The following is a 24066-nucleotide window of genomic DNA, read 5'->3' on the forward strand; positions in this document are numbered from 1 at the left end:
GATACACCCACAGTGCTACTAAGAGGAGTTTCAGGATTTTGACCCAGCAACAGTGAAGTAATGGCATTACAGTATCATGTTTTGTTTTGTTTTTAAATTGTATTTTTGAAATTTATTTAAAACAAAGTTGTAACATTTACAGAGAGAAAAAAGGCCCTGTGCAAACAGCCTTAACACAGTGAAAACGAACAGTGGGAAAGAATAAACATGTTAATAAAGCACTTCCCCTGTCTGCTCGGTTTGCCCATGCCACATGTGTTCAACTAAACTAACGTGGCTCTAACCACCACCCCCCCCTCCCCCGGGCGCTGTGTTTCCTGCGCTGTTCCCGCAGAGTCTGCAAACGACTTTCTCCCCCCGGGGGATCCCTGGTCACCCCCACCTTGCCCACTTAAGTCTCCTCTGCTCTACTTCTCAGCTGCACCCCCCCCCCCCCACTCCCCGACATCCCCTGCCCCCCCGAGGCCTGACCTGCCAGGTCAGCCCTGCGCTTGGCCCTAGCCCGCCCCTCCTGCTACTCTCCCTAGTGCCCCCTGACCTACGCTGTCCCCTGCCCTTGGCGCCTGTCTGTCTCCCGCCCGAGCCCTCCCGATTAACCTGATTGTATCTCCCCATGCCCTTTCAAGTCCCTTAACCAGCCCCTAGCCCATCCCCCATCAGAGGCCCCGATCTCCCGCCAAAAGGTACCAAGTGCAGGGCCCCCCTCTCTCCCACCCTCGTTGCAATCTCCCCAAAACACCCGAAGCAGTGCGCCCTCCAGCCCTCGCTCACTGTCCAGGCTGAAAACAATCTTGGATAAAACATTACAGTACAGGATAATTTAACAAACCGCCGCCACACAAAAGCTCTGAGAGCCCAGAGTCCTTTAGTTCAAGTCCAGCGTCTTCTTTTAATAAAAGTCCACTCCTAGTCAGAGAAAGTTAGGTTAACAGAACGCCACCACAGTACATCACCGAAAAAGCTAAGTGCCCGTTAGTTCAAGTCCAGCTTCTTGGGCGTCATTCTCCGACCCCCCGCTGGGCTGGAGAATCGCCGGGGGCGGCCGTGAATCCCGCCCCCGCCGGTTGCCGAAGTCTCCGGCACCGGATATTCGGCGGGGGCGGGAATCGGGCCGCGTCGGTTGGCGGCCCCCCCCTGCTCGATTCTCCGGCCCAGATGGGCCGAAGTCCCGCCGATAAATTGCCTGTCCCGCCGGCGTGGATTAAACCACCTTTTGAACGGCAGGACAAGGCAGCGTGGGCGGGCTCCGGGGTCCTTTGGGGGGGGGGGGGGGGGGGGGGGGGGGGGCGGGGCGACCTGGCCCCGGGGGGTGCCCCCACGGTGGCCTGGCCCGCGATCGGGGCCCACCGATCCGCGGGCGGGCCTGTGCCATGGGGGCACTCTTTCCCTTCCGCCTCTGCCACGGTCTCCACCATGGCGGATGCGGAAGAGACTCCCTCCACTGCGCATGCGTGGGAAACTGTCAGCGGCCGCTGACGCTCCCGCGCATGCGCCGCCCGGGGATGTCATTTCTGCGCCAGCTGGCGGGGCAACAAAGGCCGTTTCCGCCAGCTGGCAGGGCGCAAATTCGTCCGGCGTCGGCCTAGCCCCACAATGTTGGGGCTCGGCCCCCAAAGATGCGGAGCATTCCGCACCTTTGGAGCGGCGCGATGCCCGTCTGATTGGCGCCGTTTTGGGCGCCAGTCGGCGGACATCGCGCCGTTTCCGGAGAATTTCACCCCTTATCTTTAATGAAAGCCCAAACCTGTACCTTGAAACCTGTCTCAAAGTAGTAGTGGAGTTCCTCAAACGTGACCCAAAGCTTCGCAGGATACAGCATTCCAAACCTCACCTTTTTGTAGAGGGCTGCCTTTACCTTGATGAATCCTGCACGCCTCTTGGCCAGCTCCGTTCCCAAGTCCTGGTAAATGCGCACCTCGCAGTTCTCCCATCAGCTGCTCCTCTCCGCCTTGGCCCATCGCAGCACATGTTCCCTGTCAGCAAGCCGGTGAAAGCGGACCACCAAGGCCCTTGGTCGGTCGCCTGTCCTGGGCTTCCTTGCTCCCCATCCAACTTCAGGGGTCGAGGGAAGGCCTCCGGTCCCATCAGCGCCTCGAGCATACCCACATCCGATCCCTCGCAGCCCTCGGGGAGGCCAACGATCCTCAAATTCTGCCTCCTGGCTCGGTTCCCCAGATTTTCAAGCTGCTCCTGCATCCTCCTCTGGCGGGCTTTCAGCTCCTCCACCTTGTGCTCCAGCCCCGTTACCGTGTCCGCATGGCTGGAGAGCTTTACCTCGACCTCCCTGAGCGCCTTCTCTTAGACCGCCTGTGTCTCGACCATTCGGTCCATTACCGCTCTCATCGGGTCCAACGTGTCCCTCTTCAGTTCGGCGAAGCAATTCCTGAAGAACTCCATCTGTTGCTCCCTTGGCCAGTGAGCCTCCGCTCCCTGGTCCCTGCCGTCCGCCATGTTTCGCCGCCTGGCCTGGGGTCCCTGCTGCTCCCGCTTCAAGCCCTGCCGCTCCACTCGACCACTTCTGGTCCAACTGTCCATACCCCGGGAGGGGGAAGCCTCTTCCCTATTGTCTCCTCCACCGATTCAGGTCGCCAGGTCCCGAAAAGGTCTGTTGAAAAAGGTCAGTTTGCTCATCGCGGGCGGGAGCGATCTGACCTGCGACCTGCTTCCTCGAGGGCGCCACCGGAAATCGTTACAGTATCATGCTAAAACACTGTGCTGCTTACAGAGGGGATCTTGCAAGTGCTGGTGGTGTTCCCATACATCTGCTGCCCTGGTCTCTGGGTGGTAAGAGGTTGTGGGTTTGGAAGGTTCCGTCAAAGGAGACTTGCTGAGTTGATACAATGCATCTTGCAGCTGGTATATACTGCTGCCACTGTGCATCAGTGCTGGAGGGAGTGAATGTTGAAGGTTGTGTGGGGTGCCAAAGCAAGCTGCTCTGTCCTGGATCGTGTCTAGCTTCTTGGCTGTTGTTGGAATCGCACTCATCCAGGCAAGTGGAGGAGTATTCCATCTCACTCCTGACTTGTGCCTTGTAGGCGGCAGACTTACTTTGGGGAGTCAGCTGGTGTATTACCCTGCCCAGAATTCCCAGCCTCTGACCTGCTTTATAGCCACAGTATTTATATGGCTGGTCCAATTCAGTTTCTGGTCAATGATAACCCCAGGATGGACTTCCAGTGGTGGCTAAGAGGGAGCAAGTCACACGTTTGGTGGCTCCTGCTCTGGCCAGACTTTTGGACCTTTTTCCCAGACTTTTTCGTGGTTTTGAGTTTTGGCTTTGAAGGGACAGACGTTTAGGCTCTGGAGCCTCACAGTGGTTAATGGAACGGAGGACCCCCAAGGGACCGAAAAGGAAGAAATAAAAGGATAAGCAAGGGCTGGGTGGAGGTGGCAGCTGAAGACAACATGGCTGATGCTCGGACCCCTGCTGCGACAGCCCAGCCATCGGCGGAGGAGCTGATGCAGGTCATCCAGGAGGGCTTTGCCAGACAGAAACGGGATGTCTCGACCCGATAATGGAGTCGATCGATCGGCTGGAGCGCAGGCTGGATGCCCAGGATCGGACGATTCAGAAGTTAGAGAAAGCGCTGTCGGACCAGATGGTTGAACTAGAGGTGGGGATGCTGAAGGATCAGCAAAAAAGGTTGCTGGAGAAGGTGGAAGATCTGGAGAACAGAGCTCGCCGGCAGAACTTAAGAGCTGAGGGGGCTGATGCTGGCGCGTTTGTGGCAAGTATGTTCCAGAAGCTTCTGGGGGAGGAGTCTTTTTCCCGACCGTTGGAGGTGGACAGGGCGTACAGGGTGATGGCGAGGAAGCCACTGCTGGGGGACCCCCCCCCCCCCCCCCCCGCCCCCCAAGAGCGATGGTGGTCCAGTTCCACAGATTTTTGGATAAGGAGTGTGTTCTCCAGTGGGCTAAGCGTACTAGGAGCTGCAAATGGGACAACAGCATATTGCGTGTCTTTCAGGACCCGCGTGTGGAGGTGGCCAGAAGGCGGGCAGGCTTCAAGCAAGTGAAAGAGATCCTGTTTAAGAAGAAGGTGAAATTTGGGCTGCTTTACCTGGCGCATCTGTGGGTTACGCACGAGGACCAACACCATTATTTTGAGTCGCCCGAAGACGCGATGGACTTTGCCAAGAAGAAAGGACTTTTTGTTTTAAGTTGTAACTTTTCCGAGTGATGTTTATACGTTTTGATTGTCGTTTTTCTTCTGCTTTTAAGTTTGGGTGAAGATGGGGAAGAGTTATTCGGTTTCTATGTGTTTTCGGTCTTTTGGTGGGGATGGTTCGTGTGGACGTTTTATTTTTTAATTACTTTGATTTGCAGTATTGGGGGGGGGGGGTTCTTTGTGGGTTTTTCGTTTTGGGTTGTCTCCTATGGTAATTGGGTGATGGTTCGGTCTCGGTCTGAGGAGGAAAGTAGTTTTGATGAGTAGGGAACAATAGGTTGGAGACTTCTTGGCGCCGCAGGTGAGGGTCACCAGGCTAGCTGGGTGAGCTAGTCTACGGAAGCACAGTTGGGGGGGGGGGGTACATGTTCAATATATGGCAGGGGTTAGGTTACAGGGTGGTGTTGCTGGGGGAGGGGGGGGGAAAAAGAGTTACTCTGCTGGCGGGGGTGGGGGCTGCCTAGAGCATGCCAATGGAGGCGCGGCGCCTGGGCTGGGGGCGGGCCCAGGAAAGGGGATGGCTGATCAGCAGGGGGTGGGAAACAGTGCCCCCCAACCAGGCTGATCACCTGGAATGTTAGAGGGCTGAATGGACCGTGTGTTCGCGCATGAGGGCTCTGAAGGCGGACGTGGTGATGTTGCAGGAGACACACCCGAGAGTGGCGGATCAAGTCAGGCTAAGGAAGGGTTGGGTCAATCAGGTCTTTCATTCGGGGCTGGACACAAAGACTAGAGGGGTGGCGATTTTAATCAATAAGCGGGTGCAATTCCAGGCGGGCAGTATAGTCTTGGACAGGAGGGGGGGGGGGCGTTAGGTCATGGTGAGCGGTAAGCTGGAGGTGAGGAAGGTAGTCTTGGTTAACGTGTACGTGCCAAACTGGGACGATGTAGAATTCATAAAGGAGGTTGCTGGGGAAGACACCTGACCTGGACTCGCACAAGTTGGTGATGGGAGGGGATTTTAATATTGTCATCGACCCTGGCCTGGACCGGTCGTGTTCGAGAACGGGGAGGGTGCCAGCAATGGCAAAGGAACTGATAGGGTTCATGGAGCAGATTGGGGGGGGGGGGGTCGACCCATGGAGGTTTAGACAGCCGACAGGGAGGGAGTTTTCTTTCTATTCGCATGTGCATAAGGTTTATTCCGGATTGATTTTTTCATTCTGAGCAGGGATTTGTTGGCGGGGGTGGTGGACATGGGGTACTCGGGCATCACTATTTCGGATCATGCCCCACACTGGGTGGAACTGCAGGTTAGTGAGGAGAGCTTCCAGTCCCCACAATGGAGATTGGACGTGGGCTTGTTGGCGGACGAGGCAGTGTGCGAGAGGGTGAGGAAGTGCATGCAGAACTACCTGCAGGTCAATGACACGGGGCAAGTCTCAGCAGCGGTGGTCTGGGAGGCAATGAAAGCAGTGGTGAGAGGGGAGCTGATTGTGCTCCGGGCTCATAGGGACAGGACGGATAGGGCAGAGACGGACTGACTGGTTGAGGAGATCCTACAGATAGATAGGAGGTATGCGGCAACCCCGGGGGTGGGGGGGGGGGGGAGCTGTTAATGGAACGTCGGAGGCTGCAGGCTGAGTTTGGGGTGTTGTCCACAGGCAAGGCAGTGGAGCAGCTTAGAAAGGCGAGGGGGGCATTTTATGAACATGGGGAGAAGGCCAGCAGAATGCTGGCACAGCAGCTTAGGAAGAGGGAGGTGGCCAGGGAAATAGAAAAGGCGGTCGATGGGGATGGGAATCTGTTAGGGGACTCGGCTGGGCTAAACAGGGCGTTCAGGGACTTTTACAGCAGACTCTATCGCTCGGAACCCCCCACGGGGCCCGAGGGGATGAGACGCTTTTTGGACGGACTGACCTTCCCAAGGGTGGGCAGGGAGCTGGTGGATGGGCTGGGGGCCCTGATCAGGGCCAAAGAAATAGCTGAGAGCTTGAAGGCAATGCAGTCGGGTAAGGCCCCGGGGCCGGATGGGTATCCAGTGGAATCCAACAAGAAATTCTCGGGGATATTAGGGCCGTTGTTGGTCAAGGTTTTCAATGAGGCGAGGGACAGAGGGGTGCTGCCCCCGACAATGTCACAGGCCACTATTTCGTTAATATTGAAGTCGGACAAGAACCCGGAGCTATGCGGGTCATATAGGCCGATCTCCCTGCTTAATGTGGATGCCAAGTTGCTGGCCAAAGTTTTGGCCTCCAGGATTGAAGATTGTGTGCCGGATATGATTATGGAGGATCAAACCGGGTTTGTCAAGGGCAGGCAGTTGGTGGCCAACATAAGAAGGCTGCTCAACGTGATTATGATGCCCCCGGAGAGTAGGGAGGTGGAGGTAGTTGTGGCAATGGATGCGGAAAAGGCGTTTGAACGGGTGGAGTGGGATTATTTATGGGAGATGCTGGGACGATTTGGGTTCGGCAGGGGGCTTTATCGACTGGGTCAGGCTGTTGTATCAGGCCCTGGAGGCTAGTGTAAGGGCGAATAGGACGACCTCGGACTATTTTAGACTGCACCGGTGGACAAGACAGGGATGCCCCCTCCCCCCCCTGCTGTTTGCGTTAGCTATAGAGCCGCTGGCAATTGCTCGGAGAGCTTAAAGGGGCTGGTTCGGCAGGGAACATAGGGTCTCACTGTATGCGGACGACCTGCATATGTAGCAGATTCAGGGGCAGGGATGGGTGAGATCATGGTGACTTTGGGGGAATTTGGTCGGTTTTCGGGATATCAACTCAACATGACAAAGAGCGAGATGATTGTAGTCCAGGCAAGAGGGTCGGCTGGGGGAGCTGCCGTTTAGGTTAGTAGGGGACAGTTTTAGGTACCTAGGGATACAAGTGGCACGCGACTGGGGCCGGTTACACAAGCTGAACTTGTCCCGGTTGGTCGAGCAGATGAGGGGCGAATTTCGGAGATGGGATGCGTTACCGTTGTCACTGGCTGGGAGGGTGCAGACGGTTAAGATGACGGTCCTACCAAAATTTTTATTTGTATTCCAGTGCTTCCCAATTTTCATCCCGCAGTCCTTTTTTAAGAGAATTAATAAAATCATTTTAGGCTTTGTCTGGGCGGGTAAGTTCCCGCGGGTGAAGGCGGCGATGCTCGAGAAGAATCGGGGGGAGAGGGGGCTTGCTCTGCCAAACTTCAGTAATTACTAATGGGCGGCTAATATTGCGATGATAAGGAAGTGGGTGGTGGGGGCGGGGTCAGTTTGGGAGCAGATGGAGGCAGCTTCATGTAGGGGCACCAGCTTGGGGGCGTTGATAATGGCACCTCTGCCGTTCCCTCCGTCAAGATATTCCACCAGTCCCGTGGTGGTGGCGGCCTTGAGGATCTGGGTCAGTGGAGGAGGTACGTTGGAGAAGTAGGACCATCGGTTTGGTCCCCAATATGTGACAACCATCAGTTTGCCCCAGGGAGCCTGGATGGGGGGGTTCGAATATGGCGAAGGGCGGGAATTGAGAGGACCCTGGAAGGGAGTTTCCCTAGCTTAAGGGCGCTGGAGGAGAAGTTTGGGTTGGCAATAGGAAACAACTTCAGGTATTTACAGGTGCGGGGCTTTCTGCACAGACAGATATCATCCTTCCCACTCCTGCCACTAAGGAACCAGGATAGCGCAGTGTCTAGGGGATGGGTGGGGGAGGGGAGTGCCTTGGACATCTACAAAGAACTAATGGGGGCGGAGGTGGCGCAGACCGAGGAGCTGAAGCATAAGTGGGAGGAGGAGCTTGGGGGAGAGATGGAGGACGGCTTATAGGCGGACGCGTTGAGCAGAGTCAACGCGACCACTACACGCGCAAGGCTCAGCTTGATCCAATTCAATGTGGTACACCGGGCCCATGTGACAGTGGCACGGGTGAGTAGATTCCTTGGGGTGGAGGACAGGTGTGTAAAATGTGCGGGAGGACCAGCGAACCATGTCCACATGTTCTGTGCGTGTCCAAAACTTCAAGGATATTGGCAGGGGTTTGCGGACGTCATGTCCAGAGTATTGAAAACAAGGGTGGCAATGAGTCCAGAGGTGGCGGTTTGTGGGGTGTCCGGAGATCCGGGAATCCAGGAGGAGAAAGAGGCATATGTTCTGGCCTTTGCCTCCCCGGTAGCCCGGAGACGGATACTATTAGCTTGGAGGGACTCAAAGCCCCCAAAGTCGGAGGCCTGGTTAACTGACATGGCGAGCTTTCTCGGCCTGGAGAACATTAAGTTCGCCTTGAGCGGGTCAGTGTTAGGGTTCGCCCGGAGGTGGCAACCAGTCATCGACTTCTTTGCAGAGAATTAATCGTTAGCGCGGGGGGAGGCTGAGTAGCATAGAATAGGGGGTTAAATAGGACAGTCTTGGAGGGATGGGTGTTGGTGTTTGCACTATGTTTATTGTTCTTTGTACACTGTTTTTATACTGTTGTTGTTTGTAATGCCAAAAAATACCTCATTAAAGTTGCTTGTTAAAAAAAAAAATGATAACCCCAGGATGTTGCCACTCAATAGCGAGGGGAGATGGTTGGATTCTCATTGGAGATGCTCATTGTCCTTGGTGCACATGTTACTCATCAGTCCAAGCCTGGGTATTATACAGATCTTGCTGAAAATGGGTACGGACTGCTTTAGTAGTCCCCTGCTCTGACTTTATCATAGAGGAAAGGTCATTGATGAAACAGCTGAAGATGGTTGGGCCAAAGACACTATGCTGAGGCAGTCAAAGAACAAACAAAGAACAAAGAAATGTACAGCACAGGAACAGGCCCTTCGGCCCTCCAAGCCCGTGCCGACCATACTGCCCGACTAAACTACAATCTTCTACACTTCCTGGGTCCGTATCCTTCTATTCCCATCCTATTCATATATTTGTCAAGATGCCCCTTAAATGTCCCTATCGTCCCTGCCTCCACTACCTCCTCCGGTAGTGAGTTCCAGGCACCCACTACCCTCTGCGTAAAAAACTTGCCTCGTACATCTACTCTAAACTTTGCCCCTCTCACCTTAAACCTATGCCCCCTAGTAATTGACCCCTCTACCCTGGGGAAAAGCCTCTGACTATCCACTCTGTCTATGCCCCTCATAATTTTGTATACCTCTATCAGGTCGCCCCTCAACCTCCTTCGTTCCAGTGAGAACAAACCGAGTTTATTCAATCGCTCCTCATAGCTTATGCCCTCCATACCAGGCAACATTCTGGTAAATCTCTTCTGCACCCTCTCTAAAGCCTCCACATCCTTCTGGTAGTGTGGCGACCAGAATTGAACACTATACTCCAAGTGTGGCCTAACTAAGGTTCTATACAGCTGCAACATGACTTGCCAATTCTTATACTCAATGCCCCGGCCAATGAAGGCAAGCATGCCGTATGCCTTCTTGACTACCTTCTCCACCTGTGTAGCCCCTTTCAGTGATCTGTGGACCTGTACTCCTAGATCTCTTTGACTTTCAATACTCGAGGGTTCTACCATTCACTGTATATTCCCTACCGGCATTAGCCCTTCCAAAATGCATTACCTCACATTTGTCCAGGTTAAACTCCATCTGCCATCTCTCCGCCCAAGTCTCCAGACAATCTAAATCCTGCTGTATCCTCAGACAGTCCTCATTGCTATCCGCAATTCCACCAACCTTTGTGTCGTCTGCAAACTTACTAATCAGACCAGTTACATTTTCCTCCAAATCATTTATATATACTACAAAGAGCAAAGGTCCCAGCACTGATCCCTGTGGAACACCACTGGTCACAGCCCTCCAATTAGAAAAGCATCCCTCCATTGCTACCCTCTGCCTTCTATGGCCTAGCCAGTTCTGTATCCACCTTGCCAGTTCACCCCTGATCCCGTGTGACTTCACCTTTTGTACTAGTCTACCATGAGGGACCTTGTCAAAGGCCTTACTGAAGTCCATATAGACAACATCTACTGCCCGACCTGCATCAATCATCTTAGTGACCTCCTCGAAAAACTCTATCAAGTTAGTGAGACACGACCTCCCCTTCACAAAACCGTGCTGCCTCTCACTAATACGTCCATTTGCTTCCAAATGGGAGTAGATCCTGTCTCGAAGAATTCTCTCCAGTAATTTCCCTACCACTGAAGTAAGGCTCACCGGCCTGTAGTTCCCGGGATTATCCCTGCCACCCTTCTTAAACAGAGGAACAACATTGTCTATTCTCCAGTCCTCCGGGACATCCCCTGAAGACAGCGAGGATCCAAAGATTTCTGTCAAGGCCTCAGCAATTTCCTCTCCAGCCTCCTTCAGTATTCTGGGGTAGATCCCATCCGGCCCTGGGGACTTATCTACCTTAATATTTTTTAAGACACCCAACACCTCGTCTTTTTGGATCACAATGTGACCCAGGCTATCTACACCCCCTTCTCCAGACTCAACATCTACCAATTCCTTCTCTTTGGTGAATACTGATGCAAAGTATTCATTTAGTACCTCGCCCATTTCCTCTGGCTCCACACATAGATTCCCTTGCCTATCCTTCAGTGGGCCAACCCTTTCCCTGGCTACCCTCTTGCTTTTTATGTAAGTGTAAAAAGCCTTGGGATTTTCCTTAACCCTATTTGCCAATGACTTTTCATGACCCCTTCTAGCCCTCCTGACTCCTTGCTTAAGTTCCTTCCTACTTTCCTTATATGCCACACAGGCTTCGTCTGTTCCCAGCCTTTTAGCCCTGACAAATGCCTCCTTTTTCTTTTTGACGAGGCCTACAATATCACTCGTCATCCAAGGTTCCCGAAAATTGCCGTATTTATCTTTCTTCCTCACAGGAACATGCCTGTCCTGTATTCCTTTCAACTGACACTTGAAAGCCTTCACACATGTCAGATGTTGATTTGCCCTCAAACATCCGCCCCCAATCTATGTTCTTCAGTTCCCGCCTAATATTGTTATAATTAGCCTTCCCCCAATTTAGCACATTCATCCTCGGACCACTCTTATCCTTGTCCACCAGTACTTTAAAACTTACTGAATTGTGGTCACTGTTACCGAAATGCTCCCCTACTGAAACATCCACCACCTGGCCGGGCTCATTCCCCAATACCAGGTCCAGTACCGCCCCTTCCCTAGTTGGACTGTTTACATATTGTTTCAAGAAGCCCTCCTGGATGCTCCTTACAAACTCTGCCCCGTCTAAGCCCCTGGCACTAAGTGAGTCCCAGTCAATATTGGGGAAGTTGAAGTCTCCCATCACCACAACCCTGTTGTTTTTACTCTTTTCCAAAATCTGTCTACCTATCTGCTCCTCTATCTCCCGCTGGCTGTTGGGAGGCCTGTAGTATACCCCCAACATTGCGACTGCACCCTTCTTATTCCTGATCTCTACCCATATAGCCTCACTGCCCTCTGAGGTGTCCTCTCGCTGTATAGCTGTGATACTCTCCTGAACAAGTAGCGCAACTCCGCCTCCCCTTTTACATCCCCCTCTATCCCGCCTGAAACATCTAAATCCTGGAACGTTTAGCTGCCAATCCTGCCCTTCCCTCAACCAGGTCTCTGTAATGGCAACAACATCATAGTTCCAAGTAGTAATCCAAGCTCTAAGTTCATCTGCCTTACCCGTAATGCTCCTTGCATTAAAACATATGCACTTCAGGCCACCAGACCCGCTGTGTTCAGCAACTTCTCCCCGTCTGCTCTGCCTCAGAGCCACACTGTCCCTATTCCCTAGTTCTCCCTCAATGCTCTCACCTTCTGACCTATTGCTCCCGTGCCCACCCCCCTGCCATACTAGTTTAAACCCTCCCGTGTGACACTAGCAAACCTCGCGGCCAGGATATTTATGCCTCTCCGGTTTAGATGCAACCCGTCCATCTTATACAGGTCACACCTGCCCCGGAAGAGCTCCCAGTGGTCCAGATAACAGAAACCCTCCCTCCTACACCAGCTGTTTAGCCACGTGTTTGTCTGCTCTATCTTCCTATTTCTAGCCTCACTGGCACGTGGCACAGGGAGTAATCCCGAGATTACAACCCTCGAGGTCCTGTCTTTTAACTTTCTGCCTAGCTCCCTGAACTCCTGCTGCAGGACCTCATGCCCCTTCCTGCCTATGTCGTTAGTACCAATATGTACAACGACCTCTGCCTGTTTGCCCTCCCCCTTCAGGATTCCCTCTACCCGTTCGGAGACATCCTGGACCCTGGCACCAGGGAGGCAACATACCATCCTGGAGTCTCTTTCACGTCCACAGAAGCGCCTATCTGTGCCCCTGACTATAGAGTCCCCGATAACTATTACTCTTCTGCGCTTTGACCCTCCCTTCTGAACATCAGAGCCAGCCGTGGTGCCACTGCTCTGGCTGCTGCTGTTTTCCCCTGATAGGCTATCCCCCCCGACAGTATCCAAAGGGGTATATCTGTTCGAGAGGGGGACAACCACAGGGGATTCCTGCACTGACTGCCTGCCCTTTCTGGTGGTCACCCATTTCTCTGCCTGCAGCTTGGGTGTGACCACACTTACATAACTGCGATCTATGACGCTTTCCGCCACCTGCATGCTCCTAAGTGCATCCAATTGCTGCTCCAACCGAACCATGCGGTCTGTGAGGAGCTGCAGTTGGGTGCACTTTCTGCAGATAAAGCCATCCGGGACGCTGGAAGCCTCCCGGACCTGCCACATCTCACAGTCAGAGCACAGCACCCCTCTAACTGACATTGCGTCAATTAATTTGTCTTTTTTTTTTTTAAATACTTTTTTTTTTAAATTACAAAGTTACTGTCAACTATCTGTTTCCTAGCACTAGATTTCTAATAGAAATGCGATAGCTAACTATAATATTCTCCGATCTCTGGCTTAGATATCCTCTAAATTATAATTAAGTTATTATGTTTAATTAGTTCCCAAATACTCAAAAAAATTTAGGGTAGAATCCCAACCAGCCACTCAGGTCACAGCTTTTCTGTGATGTCACTTCAGTTTCCCCCCGACACACACAATTTGAAAAAAAAGGTATAAAAGTAAAAATCACTTGCTTACCTTCTGAGATGTTCTCAGGTTCTCTCGCTGACAGAGACTGCTCCTCCACCTCCAATCCTTGACCTGCACAATGCTAATAATATAATTTGGCACTTACCTTACACCAATGGGTCTTATTATTAGGTTAGAGGAGGAGGGTGGGTGGGAGACACTACACGTGTAGTGTCTCGGGTTTCCTCTCCACCAGAATTTATTGGTTGGGGGGGGGGGGGGGACTTGCCAGAGGTCGAACTTCCGGTTCCCGCCGAAATCCAAAGGGCTGCTCCTGTAAAGGTAAGGTTTTTAAACACACTACTCACCTCCCAGGTTGAGTCCTGCAGTGATGTCCTGGGACTGAGATGATTGACTGCCAACACCCAACAACCATCTTCCTTTGTGTTAGGCATGATTCCAACTAGTTTTTCCTGATTCCCATTGACTTTAGTTTTGCTAGGGCTTCTTGGTGCCACGCCCAGTCAAACGTGGCCTTGATGTCAAGGGAAGTCACTCTTACCTCACCTCTTGAATTCAGCTCTTCAGTACATGTTTGGACCAAGGCTGCAATGAGGTCAGGAGCTGAGTGGTACCGGCAGAACCTAAACTGAGCATCAGTGAGTAGGTTGTTTCGAAGTGAATGGCATTCAATAGCACTGTCGACAACTCCTTCCATCACTTTGCTGGTATTCGAGAATAAACTAATGGGGCAGTCATTGGCAGAGTTGGATTTTTCCTGCTTTTTGTGGACAGGACATAGTTGGCTGCTTTCCACACAGCTGGGTAGATGCCAAGATTGTAGGTGTACTGGAACAACTTGACTCGTGGCATGGCTAGTTCTGGAGCACAAGTCTTCAGTACAATTGCTAGGATATTGTCACGGTTCATAGCATTTGCAATATCCAATGGCTTCAGCCATTTCTTGATATGACGTAGAATTAATCAAATTGTCTGAGAGCTGGGATCCATGATGTAGGGTGTCAGGAGGAGGTAAAGATGGATTATCCACTCTGCACTTCTGGCTGAAGATTGTTACAAATGCTTCAGCCTTGGCTTTTGTACTGAATTGCTGGGCTCTCCAATCGCTGAGGATGGAGATATTTGTAGAGCCTCCTCCTCCTATTCGTTAATTGTCCAGTGCCATCCATGACTGGATGTGGCACGTCTGCAGAGCGGTTGGTTAGGAATTGTTTTGCTCTGTGTATCGCATTCTGCTTTTATTGTTTGTCATGCAAGTAGTCCGGTGTTCAAGCTTCACCAGGTTGACACCAAATTTTTAGGTATGCCTGGTGCTGCTCCTGGCATGTCCCACTGCACTCTTCATTGAACCAGAATTAATCCTGCAGTTTGATGGTAATGGTAGAGTCGGGTTAGTCCACAGTGCCTCTTGAATGCCCAGTTTTGGTCTGGTAGATCTGATCTAAATCTATCCTCGTTAGCTCAGTGATAGTGCCACACAACATGAAGGAGGGTTTCCCAATGCAATGGCAGAAAATAAAAGCTCATGGTGTACGGGGTAACATGTTGGAATGGATAAAATAGATCGGCTCGCTAACAGGAAACACTGTAGGCATAAGCGGGCCATTTCCTTGTTGGCAGAATAAGTGGTGTGCCATAGGGATCGGTGCTGGGGCCTCAACTCTTTACAATTTATTTAAATGATTTGAATGAAGGCACCGATGGTATGGGTGCTAAGTTTGATGACATGAAGATAGATAGGAAAGTAAGTTGTGAAGAGGACATAAGGAGGCCACAAAAGATAGGTTAGGTGAGTGGGAAAGGATCTGGAAAATGGAGTATAATGTGGGAAAATGTGAGGTTGTTCAATTCGGCAGGACAAATAAAAAGCACATTATCTAAAAGGTGAGAGATTGCAGAGCTCTGAGATGTAGAGGAATCGGAGTGTCCTAGTACATGAATCACAAAAGGTTAGCATGCAGGTACAGCAGGTAATTAGCAAAGCTAATAGAATATTATTGTTTGAATACAAGAGTAGGGAGGTTATGCTTCAGTTATACAGAACATGGATGAGACAACATCTGGAGTGCTGTGTAAAGTACCGGTTTTCCTTATTTAAAGAAATGCATTGCAAGCAGTTCAGAGAAGGTTTACTAGATTAATGTTTGGAAAGGCTAGAGATGCTAGGCTTGTAGCTGCTGGAGATTAGAAGAGTAAGAGACAATCTGATTGAAACATAGAAGCTCCTGAAGGTCTTGATGGGGTGGATATGGAAAGGATGTTTTCTCTCATGGGAGAATCTAGAACTAGGAGCCACTGTTTAAAAATAAGGGGTTACGGCAAATAAGAAAAACATTTCTCTCTTGGGTTGGGAGAATTGGAATTCTCTTCCTCAAAAGATAGCTGAGGCAGTCTTTGAATATCTTTAAGGAAGAAGGAAATAAGATTCTTTATAAGCAAGAAAGATGAAAGGTTAGAACAGCCACGATCCTACTGAATGGCAGAGCAGGCACGATGGACCGAGTGACCAACATTTAATTTGCATCTCCACAACGACTGTGTGGTGGCCTCTCCTACTAATACCATCATGAACAGATCCACCTGTGTCAGGTAGACTGGTGAGGACAATGTCAAGTAGGTTTGTCCCTCACTACCTGCCGCAGTTCTTTCAGACTCGGTCAGTTCAATCAGTAGTGGTGCTACTCTTGGTGATGGACATTGAAGCCCCCCACATTTTGTGCCCCAGCTGCCCTCAGTATTTCCCCCAAGCGGTATCCAACATGGAGGATGCAGGTTTATTAGCTGAGGTTTGGGGTGGAGGTGAGGGTAGGGGAAAGAGAGGAGGAGGAAGTTTCTGTACCCATGTTTGGCCTGACGTCGTGAAGCTTCATGGGGTCCAGAGTCTATGTTGAAACACCCAGGGAAACTCTGCGTACTGTATATTACTGTGCCGCTTGCTCCTGCTTATGGGACAGGACATAGCCAGGAATGGTGCTGGTGGTGCCTGGGTCATTATCTGTAATTCATGATTCCATGAGTATGACTATGTCAGGCTGGTGCTTGACTCATCTGTGAGACAGCTCTCCCAATTTTGGCATGTTAGTAAGGAGGACTTTGCCGGATCGACTGGTCTGATGCTGCTGGTGCAGAGGTCGAAGCCAAGTGTTCCAGCCAGTTTAATTCCTTTTTGTAGACGTTGTAGTGCAGTTATTTTTAAACAGAGGGTCGCAACCCACAGGTGGGCGGCGGGTGGGTGTTGGGCGGGTCAGGGGGCCATGCATCGCAGCAGTCCTGATCTCGGGAAGTCGTGTCCAATGGCCGTGACCGGCTTTCAGAATGCAGGCCAGCCCGCACATGCGTGCTCCCTCAGCAGTGCGCAGGCATGGAGCCCAGCGGGGCAGACAGTCTCCTCCTGACATCAGCGCTCTGACCCTGGAGCAAATTTTTTTTTAATATAAATTGCTGAAGTCTTCCTGCCTGGAGCAGCGGCAGAGAGGTCATGCACGGATGTTATGTGCCCTGGGCTGAAGAGAGATTCTGCCATTTTGTTAGGAGCAAGCAAGCAATAGGACTGAAGAATTTAAAATGGATAATTTCACAGTAAGAGAGGGTCAGAGACACAAACAGACCAGGATCTCACAACTAAATCTGCTGGTGAGAGTGGCTCAGAAGAGTCCACAGCAGGACAAAATAGTGTTGGTTTGAGCTCCAGGGCCTCTGGTGAACAACCCATTAAGAAGCTGAAATCAGGAACAAAGGAGTATAAAGATGATTGTTTTTTTATGGTATGACTTTATTGCCAATGCAAATTAGGATGTAACGCCCATATGTGTTATATGCAAGTACTGGCAAATGGAAGTTTAAAACCCTCAAAACTTCAAAAGCATTTGAAGACTATGCATGGTGAGTTCAAGGATAAACCTCTTGATTTTTTTCAAAGGTTGCAGCGAGAACTTAAATCGTCAGCTGAAGTCCTCAGCAGAAATGTTACATTGATGACAAAAGTACAATTGGCCTCTTACATGTTAGCTTGCTATGTAGCTAAAGAGAAAATGCCCCACCGTGTGGCAGAGAGATTAATTATCCCTGCAGCAATAAACATAGTTCTAACGGTCCCAGATGAGAAGTTAGCTGAGAAAGTGAATTGCATCCCAGTTATGATAACACAGTGGCTCGCCAAATTTGTGATATTGCTGAGAATTTAGAAGCCCAGCTTATTTCTCATTTAAATCTGCACAGGAGTTCTCAATACAACTGGATGAAAGTACAGATGGTTCAGATTGTGTAACCTTGCTAGTTTACGTTAGGTATGTTTGGCACAGTGATTTTTATGAGGTTTTGATGTGCTGCCTGACATTACCAACCCACACGACTGGTGCAAAGATTAATGAAGCACTGAATACTTATGTCACTGGAATGTCCGGGCTCAACTGGGTTCATTGCAGAGGAATCACAAGTGATGGAGCAGCCAACATGATCTGCAAAAACAGCGGAGTTATAACAAGGATTAAGGAGGCAGATGGCCAGGATGTTGTTTGGAATCATTGTTTTATTTGCCGTGAGGAATTGACATCGAAAGGAATTCCATCTGATCTTGAGGTGGTGTTGAAAGGAAGTGAAAGTTGTGAATTTCATTAAACACAGCGCACTCAATAGCAGACTTTTTGAGGCTATATTCCGATATGAGGGCCGAGCACACACATGTACTGTTCCACACAGAAGTACATTGCCTGTCATGGGGTCGGGTGCTAGTCAGAGTTTACAAAGTGATGTAGCAAATCCACGCTTTCTTCCTTGAAAAATTGTCCCCTCTGGCTGATTAGTTTGCTGATGAGAGTTGGATGCTAACTAGGTCTTACCTTGCAGACATCTTTTTTAATTCTAAATGAACTGAATCTCAATCACAAGGGAAGGATGGTGATTGCTTTCAGCACTGTGAAGAAATCAATGCTTTCCAAAAGTAATTGAAAGGATGGCAAAGCCAAAACTATTACGTGTTCCCCACACTGTGATGACACATCGAAGACAACAGTGTTAGTCACGGAATTGTCAATAGACTAACCAACCTTATTCAGTCGCATCTGGGTGCGCTGATCAACAGTTTTACTCGCTACTTTCCAGAGCAGAAGTTTCAGATTTTGAGAGAGAAGAATGGGTGAAAAATCTCTGAGTTTGAGACCCCCAAACTGGCAACTGACTTCAAATGAAGAAACTGAAATTCTACACCTCGCCGGTGACAACACATTAAAAACACGCCACAAGTCAATGAGGCTATCAGGGCGGCACATGGCACAGTGATTAGCACTGGGACTACGGCACTGAGGACCCGGGTTTGAATCCCGGCACTGGGTCACTGTCCGTGTGGAGTTTGCACACGCTCCCTGTGTCTGCGTGGATTTCACCCCCACAACCCAAAGATGTGCATGTTATGTGGATTGGTCATGCTAAATTGCCCCTTAAAGTAAAAAAATAATTGAGTACTCTTAAATTTTTTTTTTTACAAGTCAATGAGGCTGTCAGCATTCTGGAGTAGCGTCTCCAAGGAGTATCCAGTGCTGAGTAAAACAAGTATTTTGTTGCTTTTGCCTTTTACAATGACTGACATGGTTGGATTTTCCTTCCTCACAAAGATGAAGACAGTCCAAAGGAACCGGCTGAAATCTGCACCCGATATGCTCATTGCTCGCTCCTCCTGTGAACCAGATTGGAGTGAGAACAAGAGGACAAATGAGATTCACCTGTCGCATTAAACTTGAAAAAATGGTGGGTCACGAATCAGCCGGTGTGGGTCGCAAAGGTCGGCCGGCTTGGGTCCTGAAGGATGGCCAGTTGGTAAAAAACAGGTCCCGGGCAAAAAAAGTTTGAAAACCCCTGTTGTAGTGGTTTGCTACGGAGTGGCTTGCTAGACCATTTCAGAGGGCATTTAAGAGTTAGTCACATTGCTGTGGGTCTGGAGTCATGTGGTCCAGATCGGGCAAGGATAAGATTTTTAAAAATTCCATATTTAATAATTTGATTAAAATTTCACGAGCTGCCGGGATTCGAACACGTTCCCTCAGAGCAATCGCCTCGGGCTCTGATTACTAGTCTGGTCACATTGCCACTCATCACTGCCTCCCCAAGTGTATTTGAAAATATTGGAAAGAGCACCCTACCCAGCCCACACCCCCACCCTAGCCATAACCCACTAATGCCACCAAACCTTTTTTTTTTGAACACTAAGGACAATTCTGCATGACCAATCCAGTTTTAAGAAAAAAATAAATCAGTACAGCACTCAATGAAATTCTTCCACCGAACTGGTATATCCACATGTTTAAACACATTGAACATAAAGGTAATTCGATAATTTGAATTTAGTTTTTTTATATAAATTTAGAGTACCCAATTATTATTTTTTTTCCCCAATTAAGGGGCAATTTAGCTTGGCCAGTCCACCTAACCTGCACATCTTTGGGTTGTGGGGGTGAAACTCATGCAGACACGGGGAGAATGTGCAATCTCTACACGGACAATGACCTAGGGCTGTGATTCGAACCTGGGTCCTCAGCGCCATAGTCCCAGTGCTAACCACTGTGCCAACCACTGTGCCACAGTGCCGCCCTAATTTGAAAATTTAAACACAAGTGTACACACTCTTATATAAAGTATGCTTTCTTTATTTCTACATTTGCCATGTAGAAATAAATCAACAAAACCACATCCTCATTGAAAACTGCTCTCATATCGGGGGACATTTCAAATTCCAGCAGCTGTTTAAGTTCAATTAATAAATCTGGAATTTTTAAAATCTGCTTACCTGGTCTGGACTAGGTGACTCCCGCCCCACAGCAATGAATTTAATTCTTAAATGCCCTCTGAAATGGCCCAGCAAGCCACTCAGTATCAAACGACTGCAAAGTCTACAAAAATTATGGCCTGCCAAAGATATGAAGTTAAGCTTGTTTTTTTTTAAATCAATGTGTGAAGTGAATCACTACCAAGATCATTACTTTGTACCACAAGACAACGTTGTTTGGAGGGCACGGTGGTGTGGAGAGGGAACACGACCTTGCCAGTGTACATGAAGCTTGTGGGGGTAGGGCTTGAAGAGGAGAAGGAGATCAGGGGCTGCGATTCGTATCCAGGGATCCAAACCCCAAAACAGGTATGGATGCAATTTGGAAACCAGAATGCAAGCTGGCAAACAGGTATTGATGTAATTTGGGAATCAGGACCCCTGAGCAACTTGAGTCGAGGTGGTCTTGAGGAGAAAACTAATGTTTTCTCTTAGCTTACAGATTGTAATACTGTTGTTCCAAATCACATGGTTAAAGGCACCAACTGCACCTGTAACCTAATTGACCACTTCATTTTCGGGATGGGGAATGGACGGGAAAGTGGAGTGGAAACCCAAGATCAGTTATGATTGTATCGAATGGCATAGAATTGATGGGCCATACGGTCTACTCCTGCTCCTTGTGTTCTTGTAGTGTTGGCAGACAGTATGGTCTCACCTGTTATGAACATTTCACCCAGACGTGCAACCCAATTCCCACCATCTTGAACCACTACCTGCACCAATCAGAAAGCTTGTTTTGTTTTTAATAAATCAAGTCACCTCTGCAAATGATCTCACACAGGGCATACTTGTGAATACTCTCTGCATGATTAATATTTCCACATGCAGTGCATGACGTTTTCTTCATTAATATTCTCTAAATAGAGACAACTGGCAGCACACATCCAAATCCCAGATTAACACATCCCAAAATAAACAGATTAATCATATCAACTAAATATCACTATTTCCCTAAAATTCGAGGGCACTTGCTGAAATATCCCAACCACATCAAAAGAATCAACTCGGTCGTTCCCATCAGCAACAGGTTTTACTGCGTTCTCAGTTCTGTTTTGCATTAATTGATAGTTACAGCACCGTCAATCTCTATATATACACAAAGAAAATCTCTAGTGCCCACCTCGGTGTGTGTCAGACTTTGTGGAGCAGATGCTTCAAGAGTTGTTGCTTCCGACAATGCTGCTGTTAAACCTTCTCTTGGCCGTTTCGTCAAAACACGTCTTTTAATATTTGGTGTGGACAACATCTGTTCTTCTAATTCTGGAGAGCCCACATCTAACAAAAAAGCAATGATCTCCCGTTGTAAAGAGCTTATGAAACTAGCAATACACTTAACAATATGAAAAGACTGTTAAATTTGCAGAATGCTTACAAGAGTAAAATACTGAAGATGCATCTTCAGGGGCTGGTTTAGCACAGGGCTAAATCGATGGCTTTGAAAGCAGACCAAGGCAGGCCAGCAGCACGGTTCAATTCCCGTACCAGCCTCCCTGAACAGGCACCAGAATGTGGCGACTAGGGGCTTTGCACAGTAACTTCATTTGAAGCCTACTTGTGACAGTAAGCGATTTTCATTTTTATTTTCATTTTCATATGTGCAATATTCGTTTGAAGAACATAACACTGAATCACAGCACCAAACAATTCCATCTACAGTGAATGACACAGCACACTTGCACTCAAGACTGCTTACATCTGGAGCAGGTCAGCCAGTCAAGGACTGAAAGGTCACAGACCTGATGTTAGCTCTGTATTTCTTTCCACCGATGCTGCCTGACCTGCTGGGTATTTCCAGTATTTTCTGTTTCTATTTTAGCCATTCCACAGATAGTTTTAGTTTGTTGAATGTCATAGAACTAGCTGGGTATCTCACATCCATCCACCTCCTGACTATTAACAGAATGTAGCTGTCTGGTGACCACAGAGATAAGAAAACCAATGCAGATAGAAACACAAAACCTAAGAAATCAGCCGTAAGCCAGTCAGACTCACCTCTTTCATCAGGCTCCATTAAAATAATACTGTCTATGGGAACCCTTTGAACATCGGCTGGATATTCTTTTCTGAAATCATACAACGGATTTTAAGTTAAAAATTGGTCTTCACACTAAATAGATTTTCCAGCCCAATGCACAATTTCTACAGATGATCCAAGGTATTCAAATATAGTTCTCAACAAACAGGGAGACGGTAGCCTGGTGGACTAGTAACCCAGAGACCCAGGGTAATGCTCTGAGGACCGGGATCAGGATCCCACCAAGATGCTGAAACTTGAATCCAATCAAAGCTGGATGTAAAAGCCTAATGATAACCATAAAACCACACTTTAGATATCTGGGGGTGCAGGTTGCTCGGGAGTGGGGGGGGGGCCTCCATAGGTACAACATTTTGGTGGGAGGGTGAAAGCTGATCTGGCAAGGTGGGATGGTCTCCCTCTGTCACTGGCGGGTCGGGTACAGGCGGTTAAAATGAACATGTTTCTGCAATTTCTGTTTATTTTCCAATGCCTGCTGATTTTCCTGCCAAACGCATTTTTAGAGAGATTGAAGGAATGATTACCTCGTTCATATGGGGAGGGAAGATGGCCAGAGGAAAGGTGCTGCTACAGAGGGGAAAGCAGGCAGGGGGTTTGGGTCTTCTGAACCTGATGTATTATTACTGGGCGGCGAATGTGGAAAAGGTGCGGAGCTGGGTCAGAGGGGTTGATTCCCAGTGGGTCAGAATGGAGGAGAGTTTGTGTAGGAGGTCGGGATTGAAGGCGCTAGCAACAGCGTCACTCCCGATGGCCCCGGGGAAGTACTCAGGGAGTCGGGTAATAATAGCTTTGAGAATTTGGAGGCAGTTTCGCCAACACTTCGGGTTGGGTGCAGGGTCAAGGGAAATGCTGATTCGGGGGAACCACAGATTTGAGCCAGGGAAGTGGGACAGAAATTTTCGGAAATGGGAGGAGAAGGGATTAAGACACTAAAAGATTTGTTTCTTGGGGGTCGGTTTGCAGGATTGAAGGAGGTGGGAACGAAGTATGGGCTGGAGCAGGGGGAAATGTTTAGATAAATGAAGGTTCGAGATTTTGCCAGGAAGGAGATACAGAGCTTCCCGGTGGAGCTGGCCTCCACATTGCTGACGACAGGGAGACTGGGGAAGGGGTTAGTGCGGCGGTTTACGGGGCTATTTTGGAAGAGGAGAAGGCTCCATTGGAAGAGATCAAAGCAAAGTGGAAGGAAGAGTTGGGAGAGGGTATGGAGGGGGGGGTTCTGGTGTGGGGTGCTCCGGAGAGCGAACGCCTCCACCTCGTACGCGAGGTTGGGGCTGATACAGCTGAAGGTGGTATATAGAGGACACCTCACAAGGGCGAGGATGAGCTGGCTCTTTGAGGGGGTAGAAGATGTGTGTGAATGTTTGGGGGGGCGGCGCAAATCACGTTCATATGTTTTGGTCCTGTCGAAAGCTGGAGGTTTACTGGAAGGAGGTTTTTAGGGTAATCTCTAAAGTGGTGCACGTGAAACTGGACCCGGGATCTCGGGAGGCCAAATTCGGGGTGTCCGACCAGCCGGGGTTGGAAATGTGTGCAGAGGCAGATGTTGTAGCCTTCGCCTCGTTGATCATTCGAAGGTGGATCCTGTTGGGATGGAGAGCAGCCTCTCCACCCTGTGCTCTGGCGTGGCGGGGGGAACTGTTGGAATTCTAGCATTTTGAGATGGTTAAAGTTTGAACTGAGGGGAAGGATGGAGGAGTTCTACACTTCATGGGCGTTATTCATTATGTACTTTCAGGGGGGGGGGGGGGGGGAGACTGTATGGGTTAATGGTGACTATGGGTGATTCCGGATTCCTTTTTGTTATTTGTTTATGTTAACATGCGGGCAGTTGGTTGGGGGGGGGGGGGGGGGGGGGGATGGGATTGTTGTTGTTGTTGTTGATATGGGGATTGACATTATATTCGTTACTGCTTATTGTTTATTGTTGGTGGGTGCAAATTTGGGAGGAGAAAAAGGAGAATAAAAATATTTTTTAAAAGATAACCATAAAACCATTGTCTATTGTCGCTAAAAGCCCAGCTGATTCACTATACATGGTTTGGCCTACATGTGACTCCAGGCATACAGAAATGTGGTTGACTCTTAAATGCCTTCTGAAATGGCCACTCAGTTCAAGGGCAATTAGGGGTGGGC

General features: G+C 49.4%; 1 protein-coding gene across 6 annotated transcripts in view; it reads right to left on the reverse strand.

The window, feature by feature from the left end:
* senp6a (SUMO specific peptidase 6a) overlaps positions 1–24066 on the reverse strand; it is a 209781-nt gene that overhangs the window by 96351 nt on the left and 89364 nt on the right. For all 6 annotated transcript variants that reach the window (XM_072503335.1, XM_072503322.1, XM_072503316.1 and 3 more), the window contains 2 exons: positions 21888–21958; positions 21016–21170 (listed from right to left, as the gene is read on the reverse strand). In XM_072503335.1, the coding sequence (XP_072359436.1) occupies positions 21016–21170; positions 21888–21958 (226 nt within the window). The remainder of the gene's footprint in view (positions 1–21015; positions 21171–21887; positions 21959–24066) is intronic.

The sequence above is a fragment of the Scyliorhinus torazame genome, chromosome 1 (assembly GCF_047496885.1).
Source record: "Scyliorhinus torazame isolate Kashiwa2021f chromosome 1, sScyTor2.1, whole genome shotgun sequence".
In the NCBI taxonomy this organism is placed as follows: domain Eukaryota; kingdom Metazoa; phylum Chordata; class Chondrichthyes; order Carcharhiniformes; family Scyliorhinidae; genus Scyliorhinus; species Scyliorhinus torazame.